Source organism: Aplidium turbinatum, chromosome 5 (assembly GCF_918807975.1).
Source record: "Aplidium turbinatum chromosome 5, kaAplTurb1.1, whole genome shotgun sequence".
Lineage (NCBI taxonomy): Eukaryota > Metazoa > Chordata > Ascidiacea > Aplousobranchia > Polyclinidae > Aplidium > Aplidium turbinatum.
The window spans coordinates 32,086,988-32,103,046 of NC_137476.1; the positions used below are offsets into that span (position 1 = coordinate 32,086,988).

General features: G+C 37.5%; 1 protein-coding gene across 1 annotated transcript in view; it reads left to right on the top strand.

The window, feature by feature from the left end:
* The first annotated feature begins 10,423 nt into the window (after nt 1-10,423).
* The window catches only part of LOC145770425 (VWFA and cache domain-containing protein 1-like), a 29,396-nt gene continuing 23,760 nt past the window's right edge, over nt 10,424-16,059 (top strand). Inside the window, exons 1-7 of the mRNA XM_082582069.1 lie at nt 10,424-10,582; nt 11,055-11,120; nt 11,455-11,607; nt 12,467-12,672; nt 13,611-13,770; nt 14,410-14,554; nt 15,326-15,406. Coding sequence (XP_082438195.1) covers nt 10,436-10,582; nt 11,055-11,120; nt 11,455-11,607; nt 12,467-12,672; nt 13,611-13,770; nt 14,410-14,554; nt 15,326-15,406 — 958 coding nt within the window. The 5' untranslated portion in view covers nt 10,424-10,435. The remainder of the gene's footprint in view (nt 10,583-11,054; nt 11,121-11,454; nt 11,608-12,466; nt 12,673-13,610; nt 13,771-14,409; nt 14,555-15,325; nt 15,407-16,059) is intronic.

Consider the following 16,059-nt stretch of genomic DNA (forward strand, 5'->3'; position numbering starts at 1 on the left):
GTTGTTTTTATTTCTGACCATCACAGCAAAAAACAATACACGTCAACTTAGCTGAGGTCAAGAAAAAAAAAAGTATAAGCGACAAAGGGTGAACGTTAAAACCTGCTTTAGACGGAAATATGTCTTAAAGTTGTTTAAAAGATTGCATGGTCAAGACACCTTTAGAAACATTCAGACAAAAGAAAATAAAAATACATTTTTAATAAAAGAAAACAAACAAAAAAATACATATTCAGGGTAGCTACTACATAGCCTACCCTACTATATCGGAAACAAATAGTTTCAAGATTTGTAAAATAGACGCTTGCTGTGTAAATCAGCCATGGTGCATTATCAGGTGTGCTAATGATCGTGACGGGAAAACATCTTGATGCGTGTTTAACCTCAGCAGCTCACAAACACGTGAGCTTCATTGAAAACACAAATGTTATGGAAAAAACATCTTTCAATTGACATCTATTCTATCACTTCATTCACTTTATCCTTATAAGTTATTTATTTTTCAAAATTTAATATAATGAAAGCGCTGTGGCAACACTTGTCGTATGTCAAGTGTCAACTCAACATTATGTTATGAGACTTGAACAGTGGTGCCACTCCTAGTGTTTTTCCACTAGATCTAGTGTTTTTGGGTTGCATCTATTGTTCTAGTGTTTTTTAGCGATTTAGCGCTATGTTGGTGTGCATAAGTTTTGACACTGTTCAAAGTAGCCCCACCTATTTTTTGTTTGGCTGCACCTGCATCAATGTCTTTGTATTGCTTTTCAAAGTGGGCAGTGAGTTTTTGTCTGGTTTCACCCAATGATGACCAAATTTGAGATATTTAGCATAAATAGTTTAAAGAATACACACAAATGAATGTGAAAAGTGTTCAAAGTAGACTAAAGTAGTTAGCGTAGCCTACCTTAAATGGTAGGCTTACATTTTGTCGGTTTACATTTGATGAGTGTGGAGTTTTGATATGATGGTCAGAAATAAAAACAACTGAACTGAATTGAACTGAGTTCTTAGACTACACTACCTCAGAGATTGTGAGTAATATTGCGTTTTTGACAATATATTTGCAAAGGCCAAATTTGGGGAAAATTTGAGCAAGTTTTGTTCCCCCCCCAAAAAAGTTTTACTCTCCCACGGCCATGACTTCAGGGCTCACTTTCAAGGAAATTCAGTTATATTTTGAAATTTGAAGGACTTTTAACACTCACTGACGCCATTGGCTGTCATTTTTTTACATTATGCATGTAAATGGTCGTGTATTTATGATACTAGTGTTTTTTTTGTGAATCTAGTGTTTTTTTCAGTCAAATCTAGTACCTTTCCATGACAAGGGAGTGGAAACATTGGACTTGAAGTTTCAAGGTGTGAGCTCTATTGTGTGAGGTACCATGGACTGTGAGGCTTAACTCAGTTCAGTTTGTTTTCATTTCTAACAATCGCAACGAAAAAAAAATATGCTAAATATAGCAGTGGTCTAAAAAATAACTGACAAGACTATGAGGTTGTGTGCAGATAAGTAACAATAACACGTAGCTATAGAATTGTATATACATTGAAAATGAATGCGGAGCTATGCCGTAATGAACTTGATTGATTGATAGCCATAGGCCATGCCTTACAGCTGTACATAATCCTTGCTAACCTGTGAACCTAAAGCAGGGTTCCCACGCAGTCGGGAAAGTAGGGAATTTGAAAACCCGTTTTCCAGACCGGGAAAAGGTAGGGAATTACGTGAAACCTCCTGATGGTATTGAAAAAGTATGGAAAACCTTGATGACTAAATTGTAAATAAAAAATCATGCGATATGGACTGGATTAAACCGGATACAATACTGTCCTTGTCAGCTGGATCAGCTGTTAAAATAAATCACTACTGCACCAAGCGGTTTTTCTGAGTTTGTGTTTGGATTGTAAGGTCAATCCATCCAGCATGGTTTTACTGATTTAATTGATCACAATTACAGAAGTGCCTGCCGTTGTTCAGACGTGGAGTGCTGGTAAGCTAGGCCTTGGTTAATAACTGATTTTCAGTGACTATATATGTGGTCAGATGGTAGGAGAACTAACCCAACTACGTGTAGGCTAGTTCAGGGCTTCCCAAACTTTTTGCTTGGGACCCCTTTTAATCTTCTAAAATTTTCCGCGACCCTTTACAGTTAAAAGGATAAACAATGCGAAATAAACGTTTTTGATAGGATTTATTAAAAGGCTTAATTTAAACGAAAACTAAGAACAAGCTATCCTTAATCGAAGCCTACTACATGTAGCCTGCTGGAAACAAAACCAAAAAGTAAACACATTTGTTGAGTGTGATGAACTGATGGGTGCAACTGTTCTCTGCTACAAAGCAAGCTTAGCCTTGGCCTGATGTTTGTCAATGCTGGTTTCAAGGCAGTTTCAATGTTACTTACGCTGGAACGGTATTTTATCAACGTTGAAAACACTGACACACACATAGCCTACATGGAGATTAACGGCAGGAGTGCGGTTACTGCTAAGCCATATAATGGTGAATATTTCGCTCTAACGTTCGGCTATGCCAAAAAGTGTGAAACTTTTTTCCAGAAAATTCAAGCCATAACTTAGAATCAAAAGATAGATCTGCAAATTTTTCCAGGGATTTTAAAAAAGAGGTGTTCGGTAGTTTGTTTTTGCATACACGTAGACCTATAGCCTAGCCTACATATTACATATATAACCATTTATCTGGACTTGGGAATCCACTGTTAAAAATAATAACTTTGGCGCTTAAAGGGATACTAAAGGAAAAACTTGACTTGGCGATTTTCCACGTTCTTTCTGTTTAACATGCTACCATAAAACGATTTTCAATAAAATTTTGCCCCATTGCGGTCTGACCACCATTGCGCGCGTGCTTTTGTCAGAGCTTTCAAAACGAGATTGGGCTTGAACAACGAAGCGTACGACTGTACAGTGTACAGTCTGCGTCACTAGAGACTAGCAGTCAGCTGATCTCGCAATAATTGTTACTGCGGCCGATTTGACTGTAGGCTATGTATCTATGTAATGTATATCAAAACATCACATTTCAACATCAAAACATCAGACAGTTTGCTCAAAACGTCAGATGTGGTAACGTGGCTTTTGTTATTGCTGTCTTTTGTGACGTATTCTTGAGCAGTGTTTGCACTTTTGGTTATTTTGGAAAAAAAATGAAAATAAATGAAACATTGGACTTTGGGCCTTGCCAGCGCCATTGAAAACATTTTTTTTTTGGTAATTTTTCCTGAAATGTATTCTTGAATGTTCAGTTTACGCATTTTAATGCTTAATTCCGGTTTGAAGTTTTTATTTAGTACTAGGCCTTTATAAATGATTTTGTGATTCAGTGTTTAAATGATTTTGTGATTCAGTGTTCAGTAGCTTTTTCCTTATTTCATTTTTGCTAGTAGTGTGAACTTTAATTGTTTTGGTTTGGCTTATGGCAGGTTGCCACGTCCTATTTAATGAAGCTTTGAATTGCAATTTCAGTATAAAGGTGACAGTTTATCCCGACTGGTTTCAGTTTGGGTCTTTTGAAAAAAAACAAAACAGTTTTTTGTTCAAACAGGAATCTTTTGACATTATTATTTTTTCATACTGATTCGGATGTAATAGAGTTCGGATATACAATTTTAAACCTATGCTATGCATGATCGTGTTTAGAAATAATACAGCACAGAAATTTTCATTGATTTAGCACTGTTAATGCGCAATTTAAATCGAAATTAGGTAGGGAATTTTACAAATTTAGTATTGAATTAGTATTGAAAAAGTAGGGAATTTGTTTATAAAAAATGTGTGGGAACCCTGCTAAAGTAATAACTGAAAATTGATTTTATTTTGATTTCTGTGTATTGGTTAAATGCACTTTATATTATAGCCTACCTTAAGATAATTTTTTGGAATTATAATTTTGAGAAACCAAACAGGCATTGTGTGATCACTAATCAACAACGAATTCATGCCTTATTTGAAAAAAGTTTAAAGCCATTGGAGATGCTTATTAAGCAGATTTTTTCAGATTTTTAGCACAAGTTCCTACAGTATTTAGTTTAAGATTTACATAGTAACAAGGGCAGAAAGACAGCCCATACCATCAGCTATGCGCAATAACTTTATTGACTGTTCTAGCGATTCTGACTGTAATCAAGCATCAGCAAGAAGAAGATCAGCTTTTGAGTCAGGTTTGACGCTTAAGTGTTGGCATAGCTTGTGTTTAAGGTTTTTGCGTACTAAAGGGCTAGGCAATCTTGGATGTAGGTCAGGCTTAAAAAAATTCTTTTGCATAAGCTACTCTTGGATGAACGTTTATAATTATGTGACTGCTCTTCTCAAAGAATTTATATGTAACAAAATTCATGCATGTGAATTGACAAAATACTATTGTTCCAGTGGTTCGATAGCTCTCTCTTAGGTTTGTAATTGTACGAACATTGTTTTTGCATTGTTTCAACTTTGTTCTTCATGACATGGCCTGCCTGACGACAACAGGCATTCCAGTCTTAATATTTTTGTAAAGGGTTGCAAAAAAAAGCAATTTGATGTGAAACTTGATGTTGGCTTTGACTTTCCATAAGTTTCCAAAAACAAGAGGTATATAATATATTATTGATATTCAGTAAGCCTACTCAAAAGCTGGTTAAAATGATGGTTTGTCCATTGCTTGTGATATTTGGATTTTATTCCAACCATTTTTCTGTAAAGTGTTTTAATTATGCAAGTTGTATTGAACAGAGACATTTTTCAGTGCATTAACTATCAAGTTAACTTAGTTTCTTTCTGGGTTTTGACTCCAAAAATGAAGTAGATGATCATATTTGAATGCTTAGCCTATGTCAGCTTCACATCTGACTACAAATGTAGTGGCTCCAGCTGAAAGTCACTGGGTGATGGTTGCTGCACGTGTATTGTCATAGGTGTTGCAAATATTTTCATCAGGAGCAGAAAATAATTGATAGGCTACTGTTAATGCAAGTTTCAAATTCATCAATCATGTCGCTATGCAGTCTAGTGTACTTTGAAATGATCCGTTCCTTTGCGATGCTCTGGCCATGACGTGGCTCAACCAACAAACGGCAGTGAAGATGAGCGCTTCTCCATAGCATCCAGGCCTTAAAACTCGTGTTTTCTTCCTGCAGCCATCGTGGCCTACTGAGAGCTCCTTCTTGGCGGCCAAATCTGCATGCTTGGAGGCCAAAATACAAAATAACGATAGCACAAGTAAATAGCATTGAACTTGCAACAATGTTAAAATGATCACTTAGCGTTGTTGAAGTCTGGGTGACATCCTGCAATAGAATCGTTGTACCACGCATTAAATGCTTTATCGAGATTGTAATCCGGTATTGCGGACCATCTAACGACCCTAAATTGTTTTATTCGCTCGCAGCTCAGTAAATTGTTTCAACTGCATACCGCCTTACATAAAACCTGACCGTTTATTCCGTTATGATGTCACCATTGAGGGTGTGAAGTCACTAACCCACAGTGTTCTCAACTATGAAGACACGTGTTTTACTCACGGATGTCAACTAACCTAGTTCTCCTTTTTAACAACGATGCAATGTCCGACAACATTGAATCGATATAAAAACGACAATATTGCCAGCCGATGTAAATTAGCACTTCGGATTAACACTTCGTTAAAATAAACATCTGGAATTGCAAACAAGACTTACAGCGCTGGTGATCGCAGCTGGATGCATTCAATACAACAGTAGTGACTATGATGCGTTGACCTAATTCTGCGTCACTCTTTGATGCTACATAGTTTCGACATTCAATCCACGATCATTCTATTGCGAAATTAAATAATTGGCTAGAAGAAACCGGCGGCCAAACTTGGCCGACGAAGGAGGTAGCACAGGCGGTCATTCAAGCACTACTTAGCGGCCATGGCCGCGAAGGCCGCCGGCTGCTTTAAGGCTTGGCATCAATATATATCTGCCAGGAATTACTTAAAACTAGTGCTGGTTATGCATCTGCATGAATCCAATTTACTATTTTTGTTGCGATTTCTATCACATTAGACATTTTCAGTGACTTAATAACGATATTTTCTTGGTGTAAAATACAATGGTGCCATCTGTTAACGATCTTCACGCCATCTGTTAACGAGTAGTCCATAAAGATCCTGATTCTTCCCATACCAGAAGAACACTCATCTGTTGCAAATGAACACAGCCTTGAGGGGTCCAAGTGTGCTTCTAAAAGACTTAACATGCACGAAACATATATAGCCTGTCTCTTTTGTTGTTTTGTAAATGGAACGCAGAGTGAGAAATTGCTTGCAAATGTTAAAGTCTGGTGTAACTCCCCTGATAAACAAAGCTAATTGCTCTGTGTAACGGACAGCAGATAACTTATCCGCCCATACCTAGCTGTAATACTAAGTCTAAAGCGACATTTCAGGTGCAACAATGCGGCAGAAATGATCCGAGAACGAGGTCTGGGCTTCTTTATTAGGCTACGACTATGTATATGATTTTATTGTCACTACATAACTTAAAAGATTGCAGTCGTCTTTCCACTTCAGAACATAATTCAAATCATAAGTTCAACCCAGGCAACTGCACACTGAACGTTGTCTGACGGAGCCAAAGTAATATCAATACTGTGCCAAAATCATATAGTGAGCTGCACCAAAGTTATGCCATACTGGGTGCGCAAAATCAGACTGTGCTCTGATAGCGGCAAAAATCATACCGTACTCTGACATACTCTTTAGTCTTTACACCAAAATAATCCTCTCTGTGTTGAATTAAAGGCCAGGATGCGATATATTTAGTTGCTGAGGCATCCAGCATCTGTAGGCTATAATGTTGAAGAGACAACAAATTACGTATATGTGATTGAAACTCTGGTTGCAAGAATGCGTTTAGTTTATGGGCATGCAAATTCTAGAGAGGCACGCAAATTGCTGATCACGCCTCAGAATCCTGAAGCACAACTGCACAATTACTTGACTGCCTACATATCGAGGGTCGAAAACAAAAAAGTCATAAGTGACATTTTGAGAAATTCCCTTTTTGCATTTTCAAAACCTATGCACTTAGGGCTATCTACTACTATTTTACTAGTACTACAGTTACAGATGTTAATGCTCAAAGTAAAAGCATTAACGAAATTCAAAAAAGAAAAAAAAAAATGTTTTTTTAGCCCTTTACTCCAAAGTGTAATAATGCACTTACCACTTTTTTGTTTTTGACCGTCGATATATGCAAAAGAACGACAATTTCACAACAGTAACAAACGTTGAAAAGATCTAAGCAGAAACGCAGGGCGCACTCGGGTCTGCTACTATTCGGTGAGTCCGATTCGGTGAGAGCCTTTTTCAGTGAGAGCCCTATTCGGTGATTTTTTTGAATTTTTTTTTGAAAATTATCGGGTACCGTAGCCTAATTAAAACCCCTAACCCCAAACCCCCTAATCCTAAACCCAAAAACCCAAACCCCAAAAACCCAAACCCCCAAAAACCCAAACCCCCAAAAACCCAACCCCCCAAAAAAAAACCAAAAAACCCAAACCCCCAAAAACCCAAACCCCCAAAAACCCAAACCCCCAAAAACCCAAACCCCCAAAAAACCCCAAACCCCAAAACCCCCCAAAACCCAACCCCAAAACCCCCCAAAAAACCCCAAACCCCCCCAACCCCTATCCCCTAACCCCTAACCCTATAACGGCAATGATAATTAGGCTACGGCGCGCAATAATTTAAAAAAAAAAACTCACCGAATAGGGCTCTCACCGAAATAGGCTCTCACCGAATAGGGAACTCACCGAATCGGACTCACCGAATCGGGCCATTCCGGAAACACTCTGCATTCGTAATGTTGAGAAATTTTACTATAAGGCATTTCTTGGGTAGTACGAACACGTAAGCTATGTGACAAATATATATTTTCGCTAGTTTGGACTGTTGTTCTAACACAAATAATACTTTTTTGCTACATTAATGAAGGCGTAAAAAGAATGATTGAGGGCTGCATGTGCCCCGATGGACCACGGTTGAGAGTCACTTCCTTGTCCATGTTTGTAATTTTTTATTTGGCAACAGTAACCTCTGGTTACTACCCTTTTTGGCAACGATTCTGTGATGCAACCAACACAAAAAAATGCCTCTACTTGTTCATTAGGGTGGCTCTTAAAATTGAGTTTTTGAATTTTGCTTAGGACACCCTTTCAAATGGTGAGGTTGTCAGAAAAAATATCTCTTGCAAATTTTTTTTAAATTTGAAGTTGATTTAGAGGTGGCCCTCCCCCCCTAAAGTTCTGTGCCCTCCCTCGAAATACCAATTCTGCATATCTCGAAAACCACTTGAGCTAGAGATACAGTTTTTGTGTTAAAAGATGCAGAAAACATGGTTTTCTATCTGCTTTCTGAACATTGAATGCATCTATCTTGAGTAAAAAAGCAGTTATTTAGAAAAAACGCATTTGACCAAATCTTGATTTTACAACCTTTTTTGTGACCACAAAACCGTCTACGGAATTTCGTTTTTTTGTCTTAATTTTTGCACCTTAGAGGGAACACTGGTAGCGATATTCATTTCAAAATGTAATTCTGGTCAATACTGGAAGAAGCGATATTATCGACAATATTTTACATATTGCCTTGCGTATCGTCACAGGATGTCTGCGACCTACACCATCGGACAATTTCCCTGTCCTTGCAGGCAACCAACCAGCTGAGTTTTGTCGCGAAAAAGCCATCCTGTCTCTTTCTCGCCGCACTACGAACCCCAACCACTTGCTCCACTCAAGTCTCTACGAGTCTGTGAGTGAGCAATCGAGCATCCTCGGCAACTGAAATCGAGACAACCATTTGTATGTGACGCACAACTCCTGATGAAAACCGCTGAAGACCAATCCATCAGCGCGGCTACCTGGGAGGACAACAAATGGAGCTCAGAGTGGAGGAAGAACTCCTCAAGACTCTAAAGTTGTATCTCCGACACCAGCTTCCATCCAACCGGAATGCATAATTTGCCAAGGAAGGCCTGGGTGCGGCTCAACCGCCTGCGTACTGGGCTAGCCTACTAGAGACAGACTATTCTGCTCTAACATGCACAAATGGGGGATGGCTCCATCCGCAATCTGTGAGTGTGGCAAAGAGGAACAAACCACAGACCACACCATCTGTAACTGCACTAAATGGTGTGCGTGGTCTGCTTGAACTGGATGACGAATCAAAGGATTGCTGCTCTACACCTGCTCAAGCATCTAAACCGCATTGCCACTGCCCAAGAGTGGTAAAAGACAAAGCCCTTGGCCCCTGGAGTAACAAAGAAGGTTTAAACGAAGAAGAATCGACAATATTGTTCTTGTTGAAATTTGGAAACAGTTTCCTGTGTTCAGTAACAACTTGCAAAAGAAACTGAAGTTGGTACTCATCTTCAGTTAAGATTTTGTTAAAATCCTGGATTAGACTTAGAGAAACTCCTCTGTCTGCTCTGTCATTCACTACTGAAAGTCCCTTCGCCATGTGTAAAGCTTGAATAAATGCATCATCTTCAGTCCAATGAGCAGGATCCTTTGAAAGTATAATTATTGCTTCGTCTTCACCCAACAGCTGAGGAAACCATTTTGAATTAGAGTGCAATACTGTTCTAGACCCTTATTGCTAAGAAACGCATCTACTTTGATGCTTGGTCTCCTTGGTGGACGTTCTCCTGTTTCATCTAACATGGTTGCCGTCGTTAGCTTTTTACTTTCCACAGACAAACGAGAGTCAAACAAGGCTAGTCCAACCATTTCTTCGGACAGATACCATAAATGCAGACCAAGCTTTTTTGCATAAATCGCTTTTGCCATCCAACAAGTGCGATGCATAGCACCTGAAGCTTGAAAGCGGATTCCACGCTCAGGAGTTTCTCCAAGGAAATGAATGCATAAAAGTTTAGGAATACTTATTTCGTTTATTGCTTTACCAGTTTTACAGGTTAGTTTATGAACTTTGTTTATTGAATACTTTGGGCCACAATACTTGTTTAGCACTGTTTTGTGCTAGAATACCAAAAACAGGTTTTTTCTAAATAACTGCTTTTCTACTCAAGATAGACGCAATCACTGTTCAGAAAGCAGATAGGAAATCATGCTTTCTGCATCTTTTGACACAAAAACCGTATCTCTAGCTCAAGCAGTTTTTGAGATATGTATTATGCAGGTTTGGTATTTTGGAAATTCAAAAATTTTTTACAGGAGTTTTTTTTTCTGACAACCTCATCTTTTAAAAGGGTGTCCCACACAAAACTCAAATTTTTTTCATTTTTTGCCAAATAAGAGCCACCCTATTGTTCATGTATTGTGCAAGTTGCAAAAATTTATTTGGAGTGTTACTAGGCTATCTTTCTTTTTCATCTATCAAAACTTTATATTATCTTTCTGCTGGGGTTAAATTTTTTTATCATTCAGATTAAGCTCACAGGACTAAGCCATGAAAGTATTTTCTGTCATGATGGTGATCTTTTCATTACCCTATAAATGTGTCATTAGTAGAAGCGAAATGAAACTTGACCCAAACCGATTGTCTGCATTTGTGAAGGCATTTGTAAATTCAGCTTTGAAACGAAGCGAAATGCAGGTGATTATAATATTATGCAAGCTTTCCCAAACCATTTGTAAATTTGCACCAGAATAAAACTTGAAAATTTGTTTAGTATTCACTATAGCTTGTTTTATTGGTTACTTATTGAAAAATTATGAAATGTCAATGCTTTGGTTAAGTATGAGTTTTTAATATGTTTGTTTTTTAATTTTTTTATTGGCACTGTAGCATAAGCTATCGCACAACAGTTTATTGTAGAACAAATAAAATAAATTTGTTGATCATAATTAGGCTACTTTCTTGTTGATAGTTTAACAAAACTAGTTCCCTCGTAACGTTTAAGTTATATCCTGCATAATTCGGCTATAATGATTTTGACTATGATGACATTTTGCAACAGTGTTGTTTTTTTGAAGGTTTCTTTAGGTGTCACTACGGGCGAGTTGAAGTGCACCGCATTAGTATTTGACTGATCTGTGTCAAGTAACCTACAAATTTTAAATTTCAGGAATATATTTATAAAGATTTAAGTTTCAAAAAAGACAACGTAAATGTTCAAACAGATTTAAACAAGGTTTGTTTTTATCCTGGTTATTACTATTTTGTGGTTTCTGTATGTCTAGCTTGAAATCTAACCGAGACTTTACCAATAAACAAAACCTATTGAAGGACACTAAACATTGCCATAAAGCATCGTAACAGCTCTTGATCAACCCCACACTGCTTGCTTAAAGTCAGTGGTGTGGGTTACCACAAGTTCTTGGTTAAATATTAAATAATTATAATTAAAGGTCTTGTAGCCTTAAGTTGAGAGGCCTTGGGATTGTGAAATGTGATAGCCCATTTAAAACAAGCACTCCTAATCACTTGTGTACAGACGATTATAAAACTATTCACATGTTTTGCAGATGTCAAATCTCTACAGCAGCCTTTTGGGCTTGCAATCTGTTATAGAAGACTTACGAAAAGCAGCATTGCAAGCCCATGTTACAAAAGTAGCCACATCTCATTCGTGCTGTACGTCTGCTACAGGGAAATATAATCCAAGATTTAAGCTTAAGGTATGCTATTGAGCATTATATTTAGTAACTTCCTGTTTTACAAGTGATTCCTATTTTACTTAAAGAAGACAGTGATTAGATTGTCATTATTTTTTATTTTCTAATTGAGTTTAAAATTGGTTGCTGCATGGAAAACTTTAACATAATACTATACATAGAACAAGTTACAATAAAATTTCAACACTGCAAGTGTAAACGCTTTTAAAATATTTTTTAAATTATCAGCTTCATCTAGTTTTCTCATATAAATTGCATTTCCATAGTTTTGCACAGTCTACCACAGTTGGACAACGTTTATGACACTGGGACAGCAAATTCAAATGACACGGGATATTTGCCACCATGTTGCTTGACATCAATTATTTCTTATTCGAATGTTACAATGACGTAATGACTCCGAGAATAAGGACTGACGCGAGTCTGTCGTTTCATTATCGTCAACCAATTTTGATCATACAGACCATGATTTAATCTTCATGTTGAGGGTGTGGCCTGTCTGTTCATCTCCACACGTCGCGATCCGTTGGGTTGGAAAAATCTTTTCAATTCGACGACTCCGACTCATTGTTCGGATATGGTGACATACGGATTGCATCATAAAGACTTGGTTCGGGTTTTGCATGCTTGTCACCTGTGACGGAGCCTTTGAATTTTGCAATGTCGTTTCAATGGTAGTTGATCAAAAGTATCATTCATTTTTTTTTCATTCTACAGCGTTACTTCAATTGTTAGGCAATTGAACAGTGCATTATTAACGTTGCATCACATTAAAAAGATCAATGGGATTTTTTCCTGGTTTAAGGTGTCACAAAACGTTCTTTTACTTTTGATGTCATTTTTACTGTTGTATTTTTCCCAGGTGGACTCTTCCAAAGCTTGTGTTATTTTAGCAAAAAAACTGTCGAGCAATCCATTTCATTTGAACAATGTATTCAAAGAAACGTGCGAGCGTACAGCCACAGCTCATCCTCATATCAAATGGATGTATTTTGCAAGCGGTGATGGTGTTACAACTTTGTATCCTTCTTCCTCTTCGGCTTGCAACGTTGCCGATACCAGATTTAGGTTTGTAACCTTAGTCATAGCCGTATGGAGATGCAGGGATGCAGTCGCTGCTCTGTTACAAAAAACATTGAAAATTTGGTAAAAAATGTCCAGTTATTTGAGAAAATGGTAAAAAAATCGTAAATTAAACTGCGTTAATAAATATATATTTGCCAAGACAAAATTTGGGAAAATTTTGTTCGTTCTATTTGTTTTATTCTTCTAAAGCTTTGCCCTTATTATATTTTCGCTCAAATGCTAATGATTTAAAATGTCGTAGCTTTGTTTAAGGGGTGATAGCGCGTGTACAAAGACGTCAGTGCGACACATGTCCAAAGCACGCAACCGTGTCATTGACACAGCGTTTAACGACATGAAGTTGGACTCTAAGATTGGCTATTTTATTTTCTCATCTGCGTAATCTAAATCTCCACCCACACATTTGCCTACTTAACAAAAAAAGTTTTTTTTTGTATCATGAGGAGAAAAATTTTCACGTACAAATGCGGGTGGAGAAAAACGTTTAAAGTACAAACGCAAGTGGATAAATTTAGGCTTCTGAAAGTCGGCGACCAAACATGGCACAAAATATTTATATCTTTTGAAGGATGTGATACTTGTGATAGGCCTAAAAAGGTTGGGAACCACAGAGCTAAACCATAAACAGACATAACTCAGCAACAACGCTACATTTAACATTATAAAAACAATAAGCGAACGTTTTCGGCTAGTCACTGGGCTAAAGGTTCCCAAGATTTCGTTTCTATATAGATATCCTACAGTCTACACCAATCTTTGCATTTGAGATGAATTTATTGACAATGCAATTGTCAAAATTCACTTACAAGCAGCAGTCCCCTTTCGTCCTACCATGTTAGCCAAGTATTGCCAACCAAATATAAGAAAACTTAGAAACGCATTTTTCTCCACGTAACCACATGTTCATTTTGCTTCCACAGACCGTGGTATTTGCAAACCATATATCGTCATCCAAAATTGGTCATGATTGTGATTGACAAAAGCACATCAATGGGAAGAATTGTCAAAGGAATAAAGTTAATGGATTTAGCAAAAGAATCGGCCAAAGCCATTATTGAGCTTTTGAACCCTTATGACAAGGTAACTTTAGCTAAGCCTACAGTGTTATTATTGGTAGTTCTTAATTTGCTTTTTATTGCATCATACTTTATACTTGTTGAACATGGAAGCTACTTGGTTAAGTTTAACGGATGGTGACTTTGTATTGCTTGAACATGGTTTTAGCAAATGCATAAAAAATTTATTATCTTAACTCAGCGCTTCTCAACCTATAGGTCGCGACTCAAACTCAAAAGTGGGTTGCTGTTTCATTTGGCTGGGTCGCTGCCTGCAGTAGTGTGCATGGTTTCTTCCGCAAAAACGTTAACAAAATGTTCATTGTCAGAATCAGAGTTGCCAGGTGCCCTGAAGTTCCTACGAAAAAACACACGATAAATTGGGCTAATTTGATCGATCGTGGCCAACGGTTAGAAAATCATTAGACATTCATTTTTTCTAAAATACTAAGTAGTGTAGCTTAGGGACTGTGTGGGCTAACAAAGCTTTGCTTTTGAAATAGCCTTACTGTTTGGTTGCTGCAAAAAATATTGAGAAGCTCTGTTTTAATTCAACGTTTTTTTAGGGTTATCCCACGTCAGGCCACAGCAATGTTTCAAAAAAGAGATTTTATTATTTTGTATTTCTGATTTCAGATAACTGTATAATTTTCTATTTCTTTAGTTTGGAGTTTTGGCGTTTGCCAATCGTCCCGAGACATGGCGATCCCCTTATGGTGGTGGCGGATGCCCCACTACTAACTTAAGCGTCGCTACTCCTAAAAACAAAAATCTTTTATCAGGCTTTGTTGACTCTCTGACAGCGAGAGGTAAGTTTTAATTGCATTTTTTTAAATCGTTGTTTACAAAATCAAGTTAGAAGACTTGTGAAGTGATAACACCTTTTTAGATCAGCGTCGAAATTATGTTAGTTAACGCTAGCTCCTCATATCAACACTATAATAATAATAATAATAATGTTAGTTTTTATATAGCGCTGTATCCATCGCAGAATGCGTTGCTCCTCAGCGCTTTACAAAGCAGACAGTGTCTATCAGATAAAGAAAAGACATAGCGTATAAGCCGTATATGTAGTATTGTGAATATGAAACAGTTGTGACTACCACAAAATGTAACAAGAAATGAAGTACTGTGACAAATACTGTGTTGTAACATGCTCACGACGTCGATGCATACGAAGTATATATCTTACATAATAAATGACTGGTCTGCTGCTATTCGGAGAAATCCCTATTCGAAGACAGCCTTTTTCGGACATTTCTAAAATTTCACAGCGGCATCTGTTTATTCAATGGAATTAGCTTATGATAGAGATTAATTAAATAAGGTTTCAGCAATGAAGGCTCAGCGAAACAAATAAAACAGTTGTCAAACGGCTTTTCGTGATTAACAATTAGTGGTTAATCAAATGAAGTTTCAGCAAAAATGTCTCAACTAAAGTTGCTAGATATCGCTATATAGTGATATCTACAGTATATAATATGGCTATATAGCCAAAACCTGCAAGATATCAGCTAATTTACATCTAGTCATCTACCTCACTGAAACAATAACTTTCTAACTGTTTATAACTTTCTCAGGCGGTTCTTCCTATATTGCTCCCATAACAGTGGCTTTTGATTTCCTTATTCGAGAAGCGAATGCAAATCCAGCCGGTACCGGTAAGGCTCTTTTCGCTTCGTTTTATTTTTTCACTTTTTGACGAGTTTTGTTTTTTATGTTGTTGTGGCACCTGTGGCTTTTCTTATGTTTCCTAGCGTCTTGTTGCCGTTGTGAAATCTGTGTTGGTTAGGAATTTGAAACGCTGGCTAGAATTTGGGCGTTTCCTTAAGGATTTGTGCCGTTTATTAGGGATTTGAAACGCTAACATTGTCCGACGTGCGCTACATTGTAGTATCAGTAAGTAGAAACTAACTTCTTAGCGGGACAACTTTATATCTAACCAAAACAATGGTTCTTAATCCTTTTCCTTGTTGCTTGAACCACCTTGAAATCAGCAACCATTTCTCGAACCTTCTAAAATAAGCAATAATCACCCACAATCCAGAATGTAGGTTCAAGTCCTACGGTAGTTGGTTGGTTTGGTTTTGAATCTTTATCCTCGGACTGATAAAGCCTTGATAGGTTATTACGCCGTCTTCTAATTAGCCTTAACGAATCAGCATCCACGCACCCCCTAGAAACACCCCTTCCATCTCTGTTGTTAAGTAGCCCTGAAAGTAGAGGCACTTTGTAAAAGGAATATCTAACATAAAGACTTTTCCAGTTAGCTGGATATGTATCTTCTGGTTTCATTCTAACTTCAAGTGGGGTC